A 14,205-nucleotide genomic window follows, 5' to 3' on the forward strand; every position below is an offset into this window, starting at 1 on the left:
TTTGCCCTCCATCTGTTCAAACCTATTAAGCTCATGAACAATTTTACGTCATTGGACCTTTACAAATCAATAGTCGTTACCAAATGAGCAATTAACTTGATGCCGTTAAACGGTACAGTAAACAATCATTATTGATGAACAAAACTAGACGAATACATAACTTGAGCATAATCAGTATCCTCCATGAGAGGAAGTGGTACCACCAAAGAGGTAGGTATAAGTTGGGTCAAAGCAAGAACTCGACTTGACCCCATTTAACCTTTTAAGGATGGAGTTTTCTCCCTAACTCATAGGGTAAGGATGGTTAAGGGAAGAACTCATATATTGTTATGGTCCAGGGATAAGAATATATGTTCTTGCTTCAAACTTGACTCTAGGGGTCTTTTATTTAAAAAATATATATAAATTTAATCAGATAAAATTTTGTTATCTTGTTGTTAAAAGTCAATTTAATTGATATGTAAAAATAAAAACTTACATAAGAAAATTATTCTCGATCTCCCAACGGCAACCTCTGCAATTTCTACGATGAGAAAGTGATCATTTTTCCTCCTTTCAAAATATAACGGTCATTTATAAATATGATCCTAGGAGATTATTTTTTAAAATAGTTAAATATAATGAAAATCTACATAAAAATTTATATTCTTGTCCATAATAACAAGAAAATGTATTATCATAATATGTTTTATTTTAAAATTAATATATATATATATGTATATATCCCCTATCGACATGGAAGAAAAAGGGAGCAAGGCTCCCCATTATCCTCTCCTTTTGTCATAGGGTCTAAGGTTTAGGGATTGGCATTAGAGACTGCCATGTAGAGGGGCTTGTTCTCCTCTCACAAGTGTTAAGAGAGGATGAGAAAACCATCCTTTTCTCGTCTCGACTCTTCCTTTCTTTTTAATCACTCCCTCACCTACTTCCCCAAGCTTGTCTATTTTAGATTTTTTTTAAAGAGATAATTAATTGACTTGTTTAATTTGATTATATTGTGCATTTATTTATAATAGAATGATAGACATAGAATCATAATGAAATTAAACTATCCAAGGCCTAATTACACCCATAATAGATTTTTTAATCATAATCAAAGTAAACAACTACTTAAAGATAAATCTTAGAATAATTAAACATCTTTTAACAAAGTATAAATTTGAAAATATTAAACTTCCTCCTTGGCTATAGCTCCTTCCTTTGAGATGCATCTATATGAGAGTCATGTAAGACTCTTCCATATTTATTTTTCAATACTCCCCCTCAAATTGGAGTTTGTAACTTCAATTTGCAAGGAAAAATATTTTTAGTCTTCAATCTTATTTAGCAGAAAAAGTTTATTACAGATGCAAAAAAATTTGTCACATAAAATAAAATACATATTCTTTTGTGTTTTTTTTCTACTTGTCCCCCTCCAGATGTGGATGAACATATGGACCCATTTGGATAAAATAAATATGAAAGAAGAAAATCACTCCTAATAGTACGATAAAACTTCATACACCAGTTAAAATGATCATAATCTAAAAAATACTCTATTCAATTACAAATGAAAAAAGAGTGTAATTGTAGGCATGAAAAATAGACTACTGGCTTTTTAAATGTAGCTAAAAATAAGACTACTTGGATGTATAAAAAGATTTTACTCATGTTGGATGCTGGGTATACTCTTATACTTTGCAGGTGGTGGATTTATATGCAATGCTTTGAAGTGATAAAAATAATAAATTAAAGAAATACTAGAGGAACACAAAGATACCAACACCTATACTTCAAACCAAAGTAGTCGACAATGCAATACTCATACTTCCAAAAAAGGAAGTGTTCATCAAATCCATAGGTTAATGAGAATGATTAGTCTTGACACACAAAAAATGATAAAACAAATTAGAAGACCAAATTTCTACCATATCTTTTGAAATCTTCTTAAAAGAATGAAGTAAGATTAAGTGGGAGCAAAAGATTTAACACAGTTAAACCCCAAAAAATAATGTTTTGGGGAAGCTCAAGAGCACGTAAGGATAGTAAAAGGAGTTGAATAAAAGGACTTGATTAGCCTAAGAGAATGTCAATAAAATAAAATAGAAAAAGTCCAATAGAAAATAACATGAAAAACATGCCTTTTTCTCCCTTTATCTCTCTTTTGAAACAACCTCAAACCCTGTTTTAGGGTTCCATGTGGGAGACAAGTTAATTTTATAAAAAAAAAAATGTTTATTGAAGATGGAATCTCAAAGAAATTTTCTTCCATAGACAAACTGAAGGTAATGGTAGGATAAAAAAATGAAAAACTTTGGCAAGCAGGGCTCCTATATAGTACATGCAAAACAAGGTTTTGATAGAGAAGAAAAGACTATGATGTGTATGCTTGTAAATTGATGAGGTATGCAATTAAAAAAAAAAAAACTTTAAAGCCTAGAATTTATGTTCTAAAGGAAAAACAACCAAAACTAAAACATAAAGACTTGTTTTTTATGAAAGAACTTAAAATTTTGATTTTCGTTAGTAACATATTTCCAACATAACCCCTGAGTCTTCCAATATCGATATCTATCTTTAGAAATATCGGATTGACAAATGGTATGTTGAGTTAGAAACTAGACATACATAGATTTATTTAGAGATATAATTCTCTATATAAAATCTCGTTCTTTCTGACATAAAATGCCTAAAAAAATTAAGCATTTTGTTGTAGGTCACATTTCCTATTGTCAAACCTTTGTTGTTTTAGATGTCATTTATCTTTGTAGAAAACTCCAATTGATAAAAAATCTTTTTAAGTTGGAAAACATACTCAAATTCCTTTATATCAATATAAAATTTATAGTATGGAAAGTGTAGTATAGAAGTGAAAACGTCAAAGACAGAATGAGTGCTGGGATTGAAAAACATCAATAAGGAAAAAAAAAAAAACACATCCAAACTATTAGAGATAATAGATTAGAAAATGATCATATTTTCAATGTGGGTTGACTGAGTCAACTCACGTAACCTACTCTAGTAACATATTAAATGTCTAGAAAATTAAATAATTCATTGAGTTGTTTAATTTGAGTATATTGGTTCTCTCTGTATACTAGAGGAAATACATAGAATCGTAATAAAATTAAACTATCAAGTCCTAATTACACCTAGAATAGAATTCTCATAATTAAGGGTGAGCTTCAGGTCTGGGTTTTAGAGGGAACCTGACTCGATCCGACCTGAAAACCCAAAGATGCGTTTTAGATTTTCACTCTGCAAGTCGGGGATGTAATGGGGGAAAAACCCCCCATTGGGTTTCGGGTCAATGATAGGTCTCCCCAAATTGAACCCACATGGTTTTATACCTATAATACCCTTTAAAATGATATGAATGACATATATTTTATGAAATAATGAGGTAATTTTATAAATTTCTTAGGGGTATAAACTTTTTATGGTGTAGAAATTTGTGTAATTTTTTTTAATTTTTACATGTTTATAAAAGTGTACATATGTGCCTCAATTTAGTAAATTTCCATTGAAGCATAATTTGTTTTGAGTGACACCCAAATCAAGGGTGCTTAATTAAAACATACATTTGAAACCAAGGTAGATGCATAAATTTTCAATATTCATTTTCAATGGTGCTAAATTGTTTTATGTTATATTTTTGGTAACCAACGATCCATATGATCTAGTTACATATATTTTATTACGTGACAGACCTTTATTGGCTATTGCATTGTTACGAATTTATAAATTTTCGGCGTGCCCATCCCCAATTACCCAATCTTTCTTTTTAGAGACGGGGCAAATAGGTTCCACATGTAACCCGTCATACACAACCTTAAAGTTGCAGCCTAAATGACTCGTGGTGATGTGGAAGCACAGATCGCCTGTGAGCTGCCGACGCGAAAACATCAACCGGCTTCTTTAAGACGGTGCCCACTACTATACGTGTCTCCGGATTTATGTACCAAACGCTCTAAAGTAGCGTTCGTTCTTCTCAAGCTTAATTGCTTTATGCCCGAGCAGCAAAAGTAGGGAAACAGGGTCGCAAGCACTTCGAACTCAGCTTGGAAACAAACTTAGGCTCAGTTTAAGTTTTAACTCAAACTTGAAATAATACTTGTCTCTGGATTGGATTCAAACTGGTTAAATTTTTTGGGTTCGAACTCATTCCAATTTTAAACTCGAGGCTGAACAGAGTTCGAGATCGAATTTAAAATATTCAGATAATCTCGAACAAACTTTGGCTCGACTCCACGCAACCTCAGATGATTTCCAGTATTTTCAACTTCCCCCAAGAATTCCAATAAGAAAAACCGAAAACTCCATCACAATTTCCATTCCACATTGACCTTTCACCCTTTCTGTGAAGCTGGGATTTGTCCATTTCAATCTTCCCGGAAACTATGATTCAATTACGGGACCTCAAGAGGTCAATGACGATCACCTCTCACAATCGCAGCGACCCACAAAACGCCAATGAATCGCTGCAACTCATCGTTACCCCACCTTCGTCGTGGCTGCTATCGCCATTTCCGTCCTACTTGCAACATTGACGAGTGACGACACACGCACAGATGCATGCACCTCACGAGCAAAAGCAAATAAGCCCGACGGCGACGTCTAATCATAGACTGCCGTTTCTAGTGGGTAGAATTCGAATGTAAAAAAAGTGCAGATAGACGGGGCTTCGTAAATTCGTAATTTCGTTCCGTAATATGGAATAACTCTTCAAGGATGCGTTAAAAAAGTACCTTTCGAACACTGTCTGGAACTGCAACACTCACTCTCAGGAGAGCTCCAGATGAGCTTAATCTAATAATCTACAGGCAATTGGGCTGCCTCATAAAGAGAGTCGGTTGAGCAGTACCGTTATACTGTGGATTCGAACTTCCTAGGCGGCCGGAGTGGATTATTTCTGGACCGAGCAAGAAGTAAGAATAAAAAGAACGAAAAATTACCCAAGTCACGGCCGACGATTTTTCGCGGAATACCGCAGGGCGGCCGTCGCTGCACGACAACCGTAACAGGACAAATTCGAGCCGGGTTTTCCATCTAAAAAATATCCCCACTAGCCTCCAACCCGAACAAATAAATCTCACCGGAGCTCCAAACGTGCGATTTCAGATTCTCCAAATAATCCGTAAAAAAAAGACTTGGATAAGTCACCCAGATAGATAACGTGACCAAACTAACGGGCCAAATGTCCAAAATGTCATTAAGCAAAGTAACCATTGAGTGGGCCCAGTCCTCGCTGCATTTGGAGACTAGGGTCCATCTTTATAAGCGGGCTTAGATAAATAATCAAGTGAAATATATCATATATTCATGTTTAAATCTTGATTATTAGTCTCAAATTTCAATTAGAATCAGAAAACTGTGCAAGAGAGGATGAAACGTGGTCGAAAACGACATTTCATTTACATCTAATCTTGTAAACTTACAAAGAAACTACAGAATATCTACAAATTAATCTTTGATGTGCGACGACGGTTAAAAAATTCCGGCGGCTGGATCTTTAGGAACGGGGATTCAGGGGAACTCGCGCGGTCCATCTCTGGTGACGAAAGGGTGCCCAAGAAGATCCGACACGGTGGACCTCTTCATCGAGTCCTTCCGCAAGCAGCATCTCAAGAAATCGATGAACTCGCCGGAGGCGCTCTCCGGAAAATCAGGCATGTCGCCGAAACAAATGGCGCACATGAGCGTCGCCCAGTCTGGCCTCTGCCCCGACGGCAGGAGCGGAAAATACCCAATATAAAGCTCCCATAAGGTGACACCCAAGCTCCAGATATCGCCGGCGAAAGCATCGTAGCTCCCGCCGTTGGTCTCCGGGTCGAATCTTTCCGGGCTCATGTACGCGTTGGTGCCGACGTAGGAAGCGCATGTCTCCAGGCGACGAACCATGATCTTGCTAACTCCGAAATCAGAAATCTTCACCTCCATCTTGCTATTGACGAGCAAATTCGAGGGTTTAATGTCGCGGTGAACGATCTTTAGGCCATGGAGGTAGTTAAGCCCCTGTAGTACCTGCTTGGCGACACTGGCGAGGACGTCTTCGGGCAAAGTCCCGCTCTGTTGGACGAGGGACTCGAGGGTGCCGGAATCCATATACTCCAACACAAGGGCCACATCACCGGCGACATCTTTCTTGAAAATCCCGTGGCAACGGACCACGTGAGGCGAATCGGTGCGCGCAAGAATGTCCATCTCGCGAGTCAGCTGACTGCGGAGGAGGCAGCCGGACTCCACGTCGGAGCTGGGGATCTGAACGACCTTGAGGGCATAAAGATTGGAGGTACGTTTGTGGCGGACCTTGTAAACGATACCGCCGTTGCCGTGGCCAAGGGTGGAAACGGTTTCCAAGTCAGAAATAGTGGCGACTTCCGGGGAGGGTTTATCGGCGAGGCCCGCCGAGGAGAAGGAAGGCTGGAGGAAGAGAGCTGAGTGAGGGCGAGTATCAGGAAGTAGCAGTTTCAGATTGGGATTTCTCACCAAAGCCATATCTCTCCGGGCACCTAAGCTCCAAAAGCGCCGAAGACTGGCTTATATAAGGAGGCAAGTGGAGGAACGATGCTACCGAGGAGTTTCGCATTTACACAAATCACAGTCACTGATCACTATACTTTCATGGCTCTATTTAATTTATTCCACAGGCATTTTAAAATTCAAATTTGCTCACGGGCCACGGCTACTTAAAAATCTTAAAACACCCAAATTTTTTTAAAACCTTCAGAAAAATAAAATCTGACAGTTATTTTTCTTCATCAATCTGGCATAAAAAAACAAGAAGGCAAAGGGTCCCTTCACTCGTGCAAATCAAACAGCATCCTACCTATCACTTCGGCAGACATCGACGGCCTCTCATGTCATGACCCACGCTGTAGGTGCCAACGGAAGGGAGAGAGACGAAGCTGACGTTTTGAGCAGGGATAAGTCATATAGTCGTTATCCATTAAGTGAAACTTTACCGAACAAATCATTTTTGTTGATAGCAGCCATCAATGTTCTGATTTAACCCAAATTAGGAAGATTCATATAAGAGAATCCAGAGGTGTTGCGTAATGAAACTACCGATGGCCGTGAAATTGTCTTCCGTTACAAATCTCCAAAGTTAGGCAACAGCGGAGAGTTCGGGAGGACCGGCGAAAAAATAGAAAAAAAATATGATTTTTTTTGTTTAGATATAAGTGAAAAGTAAAAAATAAAATAAATTTCGAAAGAAGAAGAGACTAAGAGAACGAGGGTGTCGGAGAGAGACAAAAAAAAATTGATGAGAGTTCGAAATACCGTGCCTGCATCATCTCTATGATTCGTAATATACTAAGGAATCCGGATTCCCAAAATTAAATAGTAAAAATAATTTTTAGATTCATTTTAGTTATTTACATACTTAAATGCTTTGCTTCACTAACTACGTCAAGAGATAAATTGAGCAATGTGCTGAAGTTTCATGTGTCAAAGTTGACTAATCAAAAGAGAATACCGAAAGAGCGAGGGGTGCAGGAGAGAGACCAAAAAGAAAATTTGACGAGTTCAAAATACTGTGCCCCACTTCATCCGGATGATTCGCAATATATTACGGAATCTGGATTCTTAAAATTAAACAATAAAAATGATTTTTGGATTTATCTTAATCATTTATATACTTAAATACTGATGCTTCATTAATGACGTAAAAAAATGAATTGAACAATGCGCTGAAGTTTCCTGCGTCAAAGTTGACTAATCCCCCCTGAGGAAAGAGTGAATGTTTTGAGATTCATTGACCATCTTAGTGACGTGGGTGAATTGAGTTATTGGAAAACTGAAAGAGGAGGGGGGAAAATAGAACCCGACGCCAGTGTCTTGTTCCCGTCGGGTTCCTACTTCCTAATGTTTTTCCAGCACGTGATTCCCGAGCTTAAGTGGGGTTACTATACAGTTGCAGCGGCAGAAGGCACGTAAGTGGTGATAGGCCCCCACGTCGGCGTTACATGCCGTCGAAGGGCCAGCAGATTTTTAACCTTCTAAATAAAGCAAGATCCATCTTATCAAACGGCTCCTTTCTTTTCTTTTTAGTTTAACCTCCAAAAACTGTGACCGGATAAGGCTGGGCCCATTAAAGATATCTTCATAATTTTATTCATTGTGTGGGGCTTTTTCCCGTACAAATGAATAAATAAGTTCTACGCGTGGACGGTGGCTGTTCTTATTAAAAAATTATTAATTAAATTATATTATATTTTAAAAAGATGAAAAAAACCCGTTCACAAATCATTTGAGTTCAAGTTCGCTAAAAACAAAGAATGATTCAATTTAATTTTTAATTAAGTACGACTCAAACTCAAATTTGAAATAAGATTCGTTACGTATAACGACTCAAACAAGAGATTTTCTAAGCTCAGGTTATTAACTAACTGGTTGATTCATTAGCATAATTTTTTTTTTATAAAAATACTTTTTATTTTAATTATTCTTGTTAATTTAATTGGTTGATAATTGTTCTTATTTACCTCAAACCTGAAAGATATCGATAGTTCAACTCTCTTGGGTCTTTTATATTTATTAAGTTCATCACAATATATATATATTTATATTTATTATTATTTTAAATATAAGTTGGAACTCAAACCCAGTTCGAACTCGAGTTCAAACTCGATTAAATCTTTAAACTCGAGTTTAATTCTAATTTTAGGATTAAAACTAAGCTTGAACTCAAATTCAAAGTATTCCGATAAAGCTAAAAGAAAGTCTTTATGTACATTATCTGAAAAAACGATGGAGAAAAATGGTTTGGTTGGAGTCTCGTCCATTAGCTCCGTGTCAGCACAGAAGCCAGCCTTGTTTAACAAATAATAATCAAATCATAATTGACTATAAACAAGGTTAAGGTTGAAGAATCCGATGACGCAGTGGGAATCGATAGGACGTGAGTCCAGTGAAGCGTGGGGTGTTCCTCGTAAGGAGTGGGAGCCCTTGGAGCTGTTTTCATGCGTATACTCTGCCTTTCTTTAAGGCTATGTAGGGTACCTACGCCCAATTTTGTATTTTTGTTCTATTTTTTTAAAGAGGTTTAGGTACGTGATTCTTTGGTAGTTAAGACATATGGATCAGAGTCCGGGGAGTGAGAGCGGTGACAGCTGAGCTCTGCTAAGACGTGTTGTCGGAAAGCTACGAGGGAAGTCGGTTGCAGCCGTTCAAATCAGGGGGAGGCATTTGCATTGCCAATTTGGCACGAAGTTTAGGCTTCCAAAATGGATTCGCCACCTGCACTGAAGGATCTTGCGTGTCCCTGGAACAGATTCAGATCAGATCTGAGTTGACATCTAGGGAGTGGCTGATTTTGTGAAAAAAGGGGCGCTCATGAGACCCCCCTTCTTAGATACAGCAAAAATAAAATCAAGCCACAACCACAACTACCATCATCCCCAAGAATTTGAGATGGGGATGCTCTTTTCTGCGAGAAAACTAGAAAGCCTAATAACTAGTTTCAACATAGTTGGAAGCGTTTGCAACTAGGAGATAATTTTCTGTGTTAAATTTCAAGGGATAGTTCAAATTATTGGAAATAATACCTCTTTGAATGTGAGAAGAATCAAATTTGACACAAGAGGCAGGGTTTGCCTGATCCCACCTGTTAGACAATGGAGCAAAGTTCTAGTATGGCAGAATGGCAAATCATTTAATGGAATGGCAATGTTATGCCTCTCATATCTGCGGCTAAGAGAAGAAGAATAAAGTAGAACATACCGATGGATAAAAGAGCAACTGGTTCCTTCAAAATCTAAGCAACTAGAGCAACCGGTTCTTCCCACTTTAGGCAAGAATCATAAAACAGGCAAATGTATAACCCCATTTTTTTATAAATTCAATATGTGCTGATCACCAATCAAAGAAGAGCACCATTTCATTGTTCTTGAAGGAAAATGCGAGTGCAGACAAGGCCTTGGGAGCTTTTGTTGTTCTCCTTATTAAAACCTTTCCCATTGTTCTTGAAGGAAATAAAATTCAAATTTTATTGTGAGGGGCAAAACAACACATGGGTGAGGGCATAAAACACAAAGAAAGAAAAAAAAAAAACATTACTTTGGAGGGGAGGACATGCCCATACTGTAAGGTGCAGCAGGGATACCCTATTCCAGCCAGAGAGACAGCTCAGCAGTTTGTTGAGCAAGTAGTGTGAGAGCATTCAACATGTTCATTATCACATAAAAAACCATCCTGTTACAGAAAAAAGTTATGACTTTGTGAATTCTCTAACCATCCAATATCTGATTAGACCATTGTATATAGTGTGATACAAATTTGTTTAGCATTGTTGTATAAATTGTTGAGTTAAGATGTAATAGTGGCATAAGTTGTAATTAGGAGGACAGAATAAATTTTTTATTCAGAAGTCTCTAGTAAGGGTACTTTAGTCGATGACTTATCACAAACAGGTTTGTTGGAAGGTATGATGTAATTAGTTTACGTTTTCTATCTCTTATTCACTCTTATTAGGGTGAAGGGTATACTTGTAATATTTATATTTTTGATACCTATAAAAATAACTTATGGGGGATGGTTTGGACAAGTCCAAAACCCTAATTTTTTCCTCCTTTTTCCCTCACGTATTCTTCTCTCTTTTCTCTCTTGGACGTTTATCATACTCTCTCCTCTCTTCTTTTTCTCCCTTCTTCCTTCTCTCCTTATGGAATAACAAGGTTGTAAGTGAGACGTTACGGGCATTCTTGTACCTTGGATAATAAAATGATGCATACAAGGGGAAGAGGGGCCAACTAAGTGATCATACTTCTTTCTCCTCTTCAACATCAACCTGCTGGCTTTCTTTTCTTCTTCTCTTCATTTCTTCTCTCAGTTTCTACCTGATTTACCAATTCTTCATAAATTATTGGTCCTCCTGATGATAATTTTTATGAATGGAGTACTAAGCAAATCTTAGTTATGAGACGCCCCAAAAACCAATAAGTTAATTGATTCAGGACTCTGATAACTATTAGCCACTGGCCATAACATTTCATGCAAATGAAATCAATGTTGATCATATAGTCTTTCTTTTCATTTTCAGAAGTTTTTTATTGAAAAGCAGTGAAACTCATAAATATAAGTACTAACAACTTGGAAAAGGGAATATTTTTACAAGAAGTGAAAGATACAACACAACTACCTGATCAAAATCCACAAGACGAAGCCAACCAATTCCAGATCTTAAAAGCATTGAAGCAGCATGACTCCCAACTCCTCCGAGACATGTTACAACAAAAGATTCAGTCACTTTCTTCTGAGACTCCTATCCAAAGAATTGTATGCTCCTATGAATGACAAAGGAAACCATGAAATATTTTAAATTAGGGCAGTATATCTTTTTCTGAATTTAAACGTGCTGTTCATAACCTCATAAAAACAGGTGAGTAGCATTATTCTTTTCTGAACATGACACAGAATTCTCTGAAGAATTTGGAGATATCAAGACTAGGAAAAGATGGTAATGGGAAATGATAAAAGAAAACAAAAAAGGCAGATGAATGGGTAAGGACACAGAGAATAATTTCAAATTAATTAACAAAATGAGACAATACCTAGTAAGTTGTTCAGGGACTATTTCATCTTCCAAAAGATCATTTCTTATTATTTCTCTTCCAGGTAAGCACTCTAATCCTGCAATAAAGTGAGATAAAAAGCATAAGAATTTCTGTTCAACGACGTGCAGCAACCAAACTCTGCCACAAGAAAAAAAGAAAAAAAAAAGGAAATGATGTTAGGAAAACGGAGTATTTGTCTATCCAAATAAATAATTCAAAGAGACAAACAAACTTATTGACCAAATAGTTGTCTACATTTGAACAAAGAGTTTCTTTTTTAGATAAAGAAGCACTTCTTAGCAGCCAAATAATGCTGGCAGGTATGATAGGATTACAAATTTGACATAAAGCATTGAAATATACAAAAAATGAACATAGTTACTACCAGAAATTATGGGAACATAGTCCATGACTTCTATCCACTAACATCTCTCTCTCACATTTAGACCCAAAAGGACAAACAGGCAATCAGACTTAAGATGTGGCAAAAAGCAGAAACAGAGACTGGACTTGGACTAACTCTAGTACCATGATAAATTGGCAAATTCCATTGCAAAGTCATTAGGTAATGTTATGAGGCATATTCCCAACTTGAAAGTCCAAGACTTCACAAAAACCCACTGTCAATGCTGTTGCAACTACCGCTACCCAACATTCAAAGAAAAGGAAAAAATTCTTTTTTCTACTATTTTAAAGAAGAAAAAGAGAAAATTATCCCATTGCATTTTTTTAATTAAACTTTTTGTGGAAGGAAAGATCCTTTCTTCTTTCAACAAACAAAAGAATGAACCTCTTTCCTTTGAAAGTAAATAGAGATTTCAAAAAAGGTAATGCCTGCCCATTTGACAAAGTTTAGGAGAAACTTTAAAAAAAAAAACTTAACAAGACAGAGACTAAAAGAATTTTTGCCAAACCTACAAATAATTAGCTATCTACACGACTAACATACTTATAGAGCTACACTCACTACTGGAAAATTCCAATTCAAATAAAATCTTTAGGAGGAATTACACACTTGAAGCTTTCAAGCCCTTGCTTGCGTCCGAGATTATTGATTACTTACCTTGTTAGATGTGGAACCTTCCTCTCAATTCCACTACAAGTTATTAGAGATAATCACTGAAAATTCCTTTTCAAAAAAAGAAAAAAAAAATCACAGAAAGTTGAGCTTCCCTAACCATCGTCAGATTCTTGACATCTACTTGTCAGGTCTAAACTGCTAAGATATAGCCACCAAAAAGTACAGATAAGTGACCATTCGGCTTCGGCATTTGGACTAGCTGAATTCTTCATTATGTTTGGTATTTTCTCCACATCAGTCCATCAATTTCATCAGCAAAGAGCCTATGACAGAATTTGAAATAGTATAGAGTATTTCCGTTACCAAATCTGCATAAATGAGTATAAATAGGTTCGGTTTATCTACATAAATGAGTTTCCTTCACCCTCTCCATGTAATTGGAGGGGGCTAATACCTTTACTGATATATATGTTAACAAATCTGCATTCCTTCCCTTTCCACCACTTCTAACAGTAGAAATTTCACTCTGAAAAACTTAGAAGATTTGCAATAAAAACCCAAATAAACCTGGTCGGACTTTGGACAAAGGCCAGGCCTGCTTTGAGGCTCATGCACGGGGATGAAGGCAACAAAAAAAAAATAAAAAATCCATTTTGGCTCTCTACTCTTTACATGAGAAAACTCTTTATTGTTAAAGTGCATAATAAAAAATACGAAACTCATCTCCACTCCATCGAACCTGAATCTACCACTAATAACTTTTGTTTTGGGATGTTAGCTTATAAATTAGTTTGAAGGTTGAATGATTTTTTAACACAACTATATGAAATTATTCTCACCAACACAACAGATTTATGCACGGAACTTTAAATCCAAAAAATCCGAACACAAAATCTTCGTACCTCTCGCTTCTTGTAACGATGGAGACGGGGGGAAAAAATTCTAAAACCTACGAATGGACAGACATTTCGGGAAGAATCTGGAACCCCAAGTGTCCAAACTCTTTCCACTATCTTCTACGACTCCACGTGCAACTGCGGAAGGGGCTGTATATCCACCAATCGCTGATGCCGTCGTGCCCGCTTCAGATGAAGCAAGCTGCTAGCTAATAGAAAATGAATACAAGTTGATCGAGCTGTTGGGCGCACCACTAGTTTTCAAAAATCATATCAACATGATGATAGTACTCCACCTTGTCAACTGTAAAGAGCCAATCTTAATTTTGTGCACGGAGGCCATGGAGAAGACATAAATGGAGAAAATGAATGCTTACAAAGCCATGCACGATAAGAAATAGTCGTCTACTTTTACCAACCGCAGATGATATGACTTCCGTGCAATTTGATGTGAACTTGGTTTTCTTATATATATTTTTTATATTTAGCAGAAAATGCTCTTTACATGAGAAGTTGTTGAACACATAAGTACATATTCAATGTCATCCGATTTTGACATCAGTCGTGCCCTTAGCCCTAATTGGAATTAAGACTTTAGACAAGCCTGGATGGCTTTTAAGGCCTGAAAAGACCATGTAACATGAACCGGCTGGAGCTTCCGTCATCGTCACCGATTACTCGATATGATTATGCCAACTCCGTAAGAGATAAGTTCCCTGGAACTAAAGTAATCTATATATATTACATCCAT

At 36.9% G+C, this 14,205-nt stretch overlaps 1 protein-coding gene and 1 long non-coding RNA gene across 2 annotated transcripts; both read right to left on the reverse strand.

Moving 5' to 3' along the window:
• Positions 1 to 5,330: 5,330 nt before the first annotated feature.
• Positions 5,331 to 6,517, reverse strand: LOC137960448 (mitogen-activated protein kinase kinase 9-like). Its single transcript, XM_068808080.1, has one exon. It carries the CDS (start codon positions 6,475 to 6,477, stop codon positions 5,506 to 5,508), a length of 972 nt encoding a protein of 323 aa, XP_068664181.1. The 5' UTR covers positions 6,478 to 6,517; the 3' UTR covers positions 5,331 to 5,505.
• A 3,348-nt stretch (positions 6,518 to 9,865) lies between these two features.
• LOC137958737 (uncharacterized) lies at positions 9,866 to 13,611 on the reverse strand. The gene is made up of 4 exons (XR_011114009.1): positions 13,461 to 13,611; positions 11,535 to 11,613; positions 11,123 to 11,267; positions 9,866 to 10,176 (listed from the first exon to the last, which is right to left on the reverse strand). It is a non-coding gene; the product is annotated as an uncharacterized lncRNA (long non-coding RNA).
• Positions 13,612 to 14,205: the final 594 nt, after the last annotated feature.

The sequence above is a fragment of the Aristolochia californica genome, unplaced genomic scaffold, assembly GCF_029961685.1.
Source record: "Aristolochia californica isolate CCGP_79_NKW_82.1479 unplaced genomic scaffold, dmAriCali1.0.hap1 SCAF_3, whole genome shotgun sequence".
NCBI classification, from domain to species: Eukaryota; Viridiplantae; Streptophyta; class Magnoliopsida; order Piperales; family Aristolochiaceae; genus Aristolochia; species Aristolochia californica.

Coding starts and splice junctions, on each gene's coding strand:
- LOC137960448 (XM_068808080.1), bottom strand. CDS start 6,477: ATGGCTTTGGTGAGAAATCCCAATCTGAAACTGCTACTTCCTGATACT.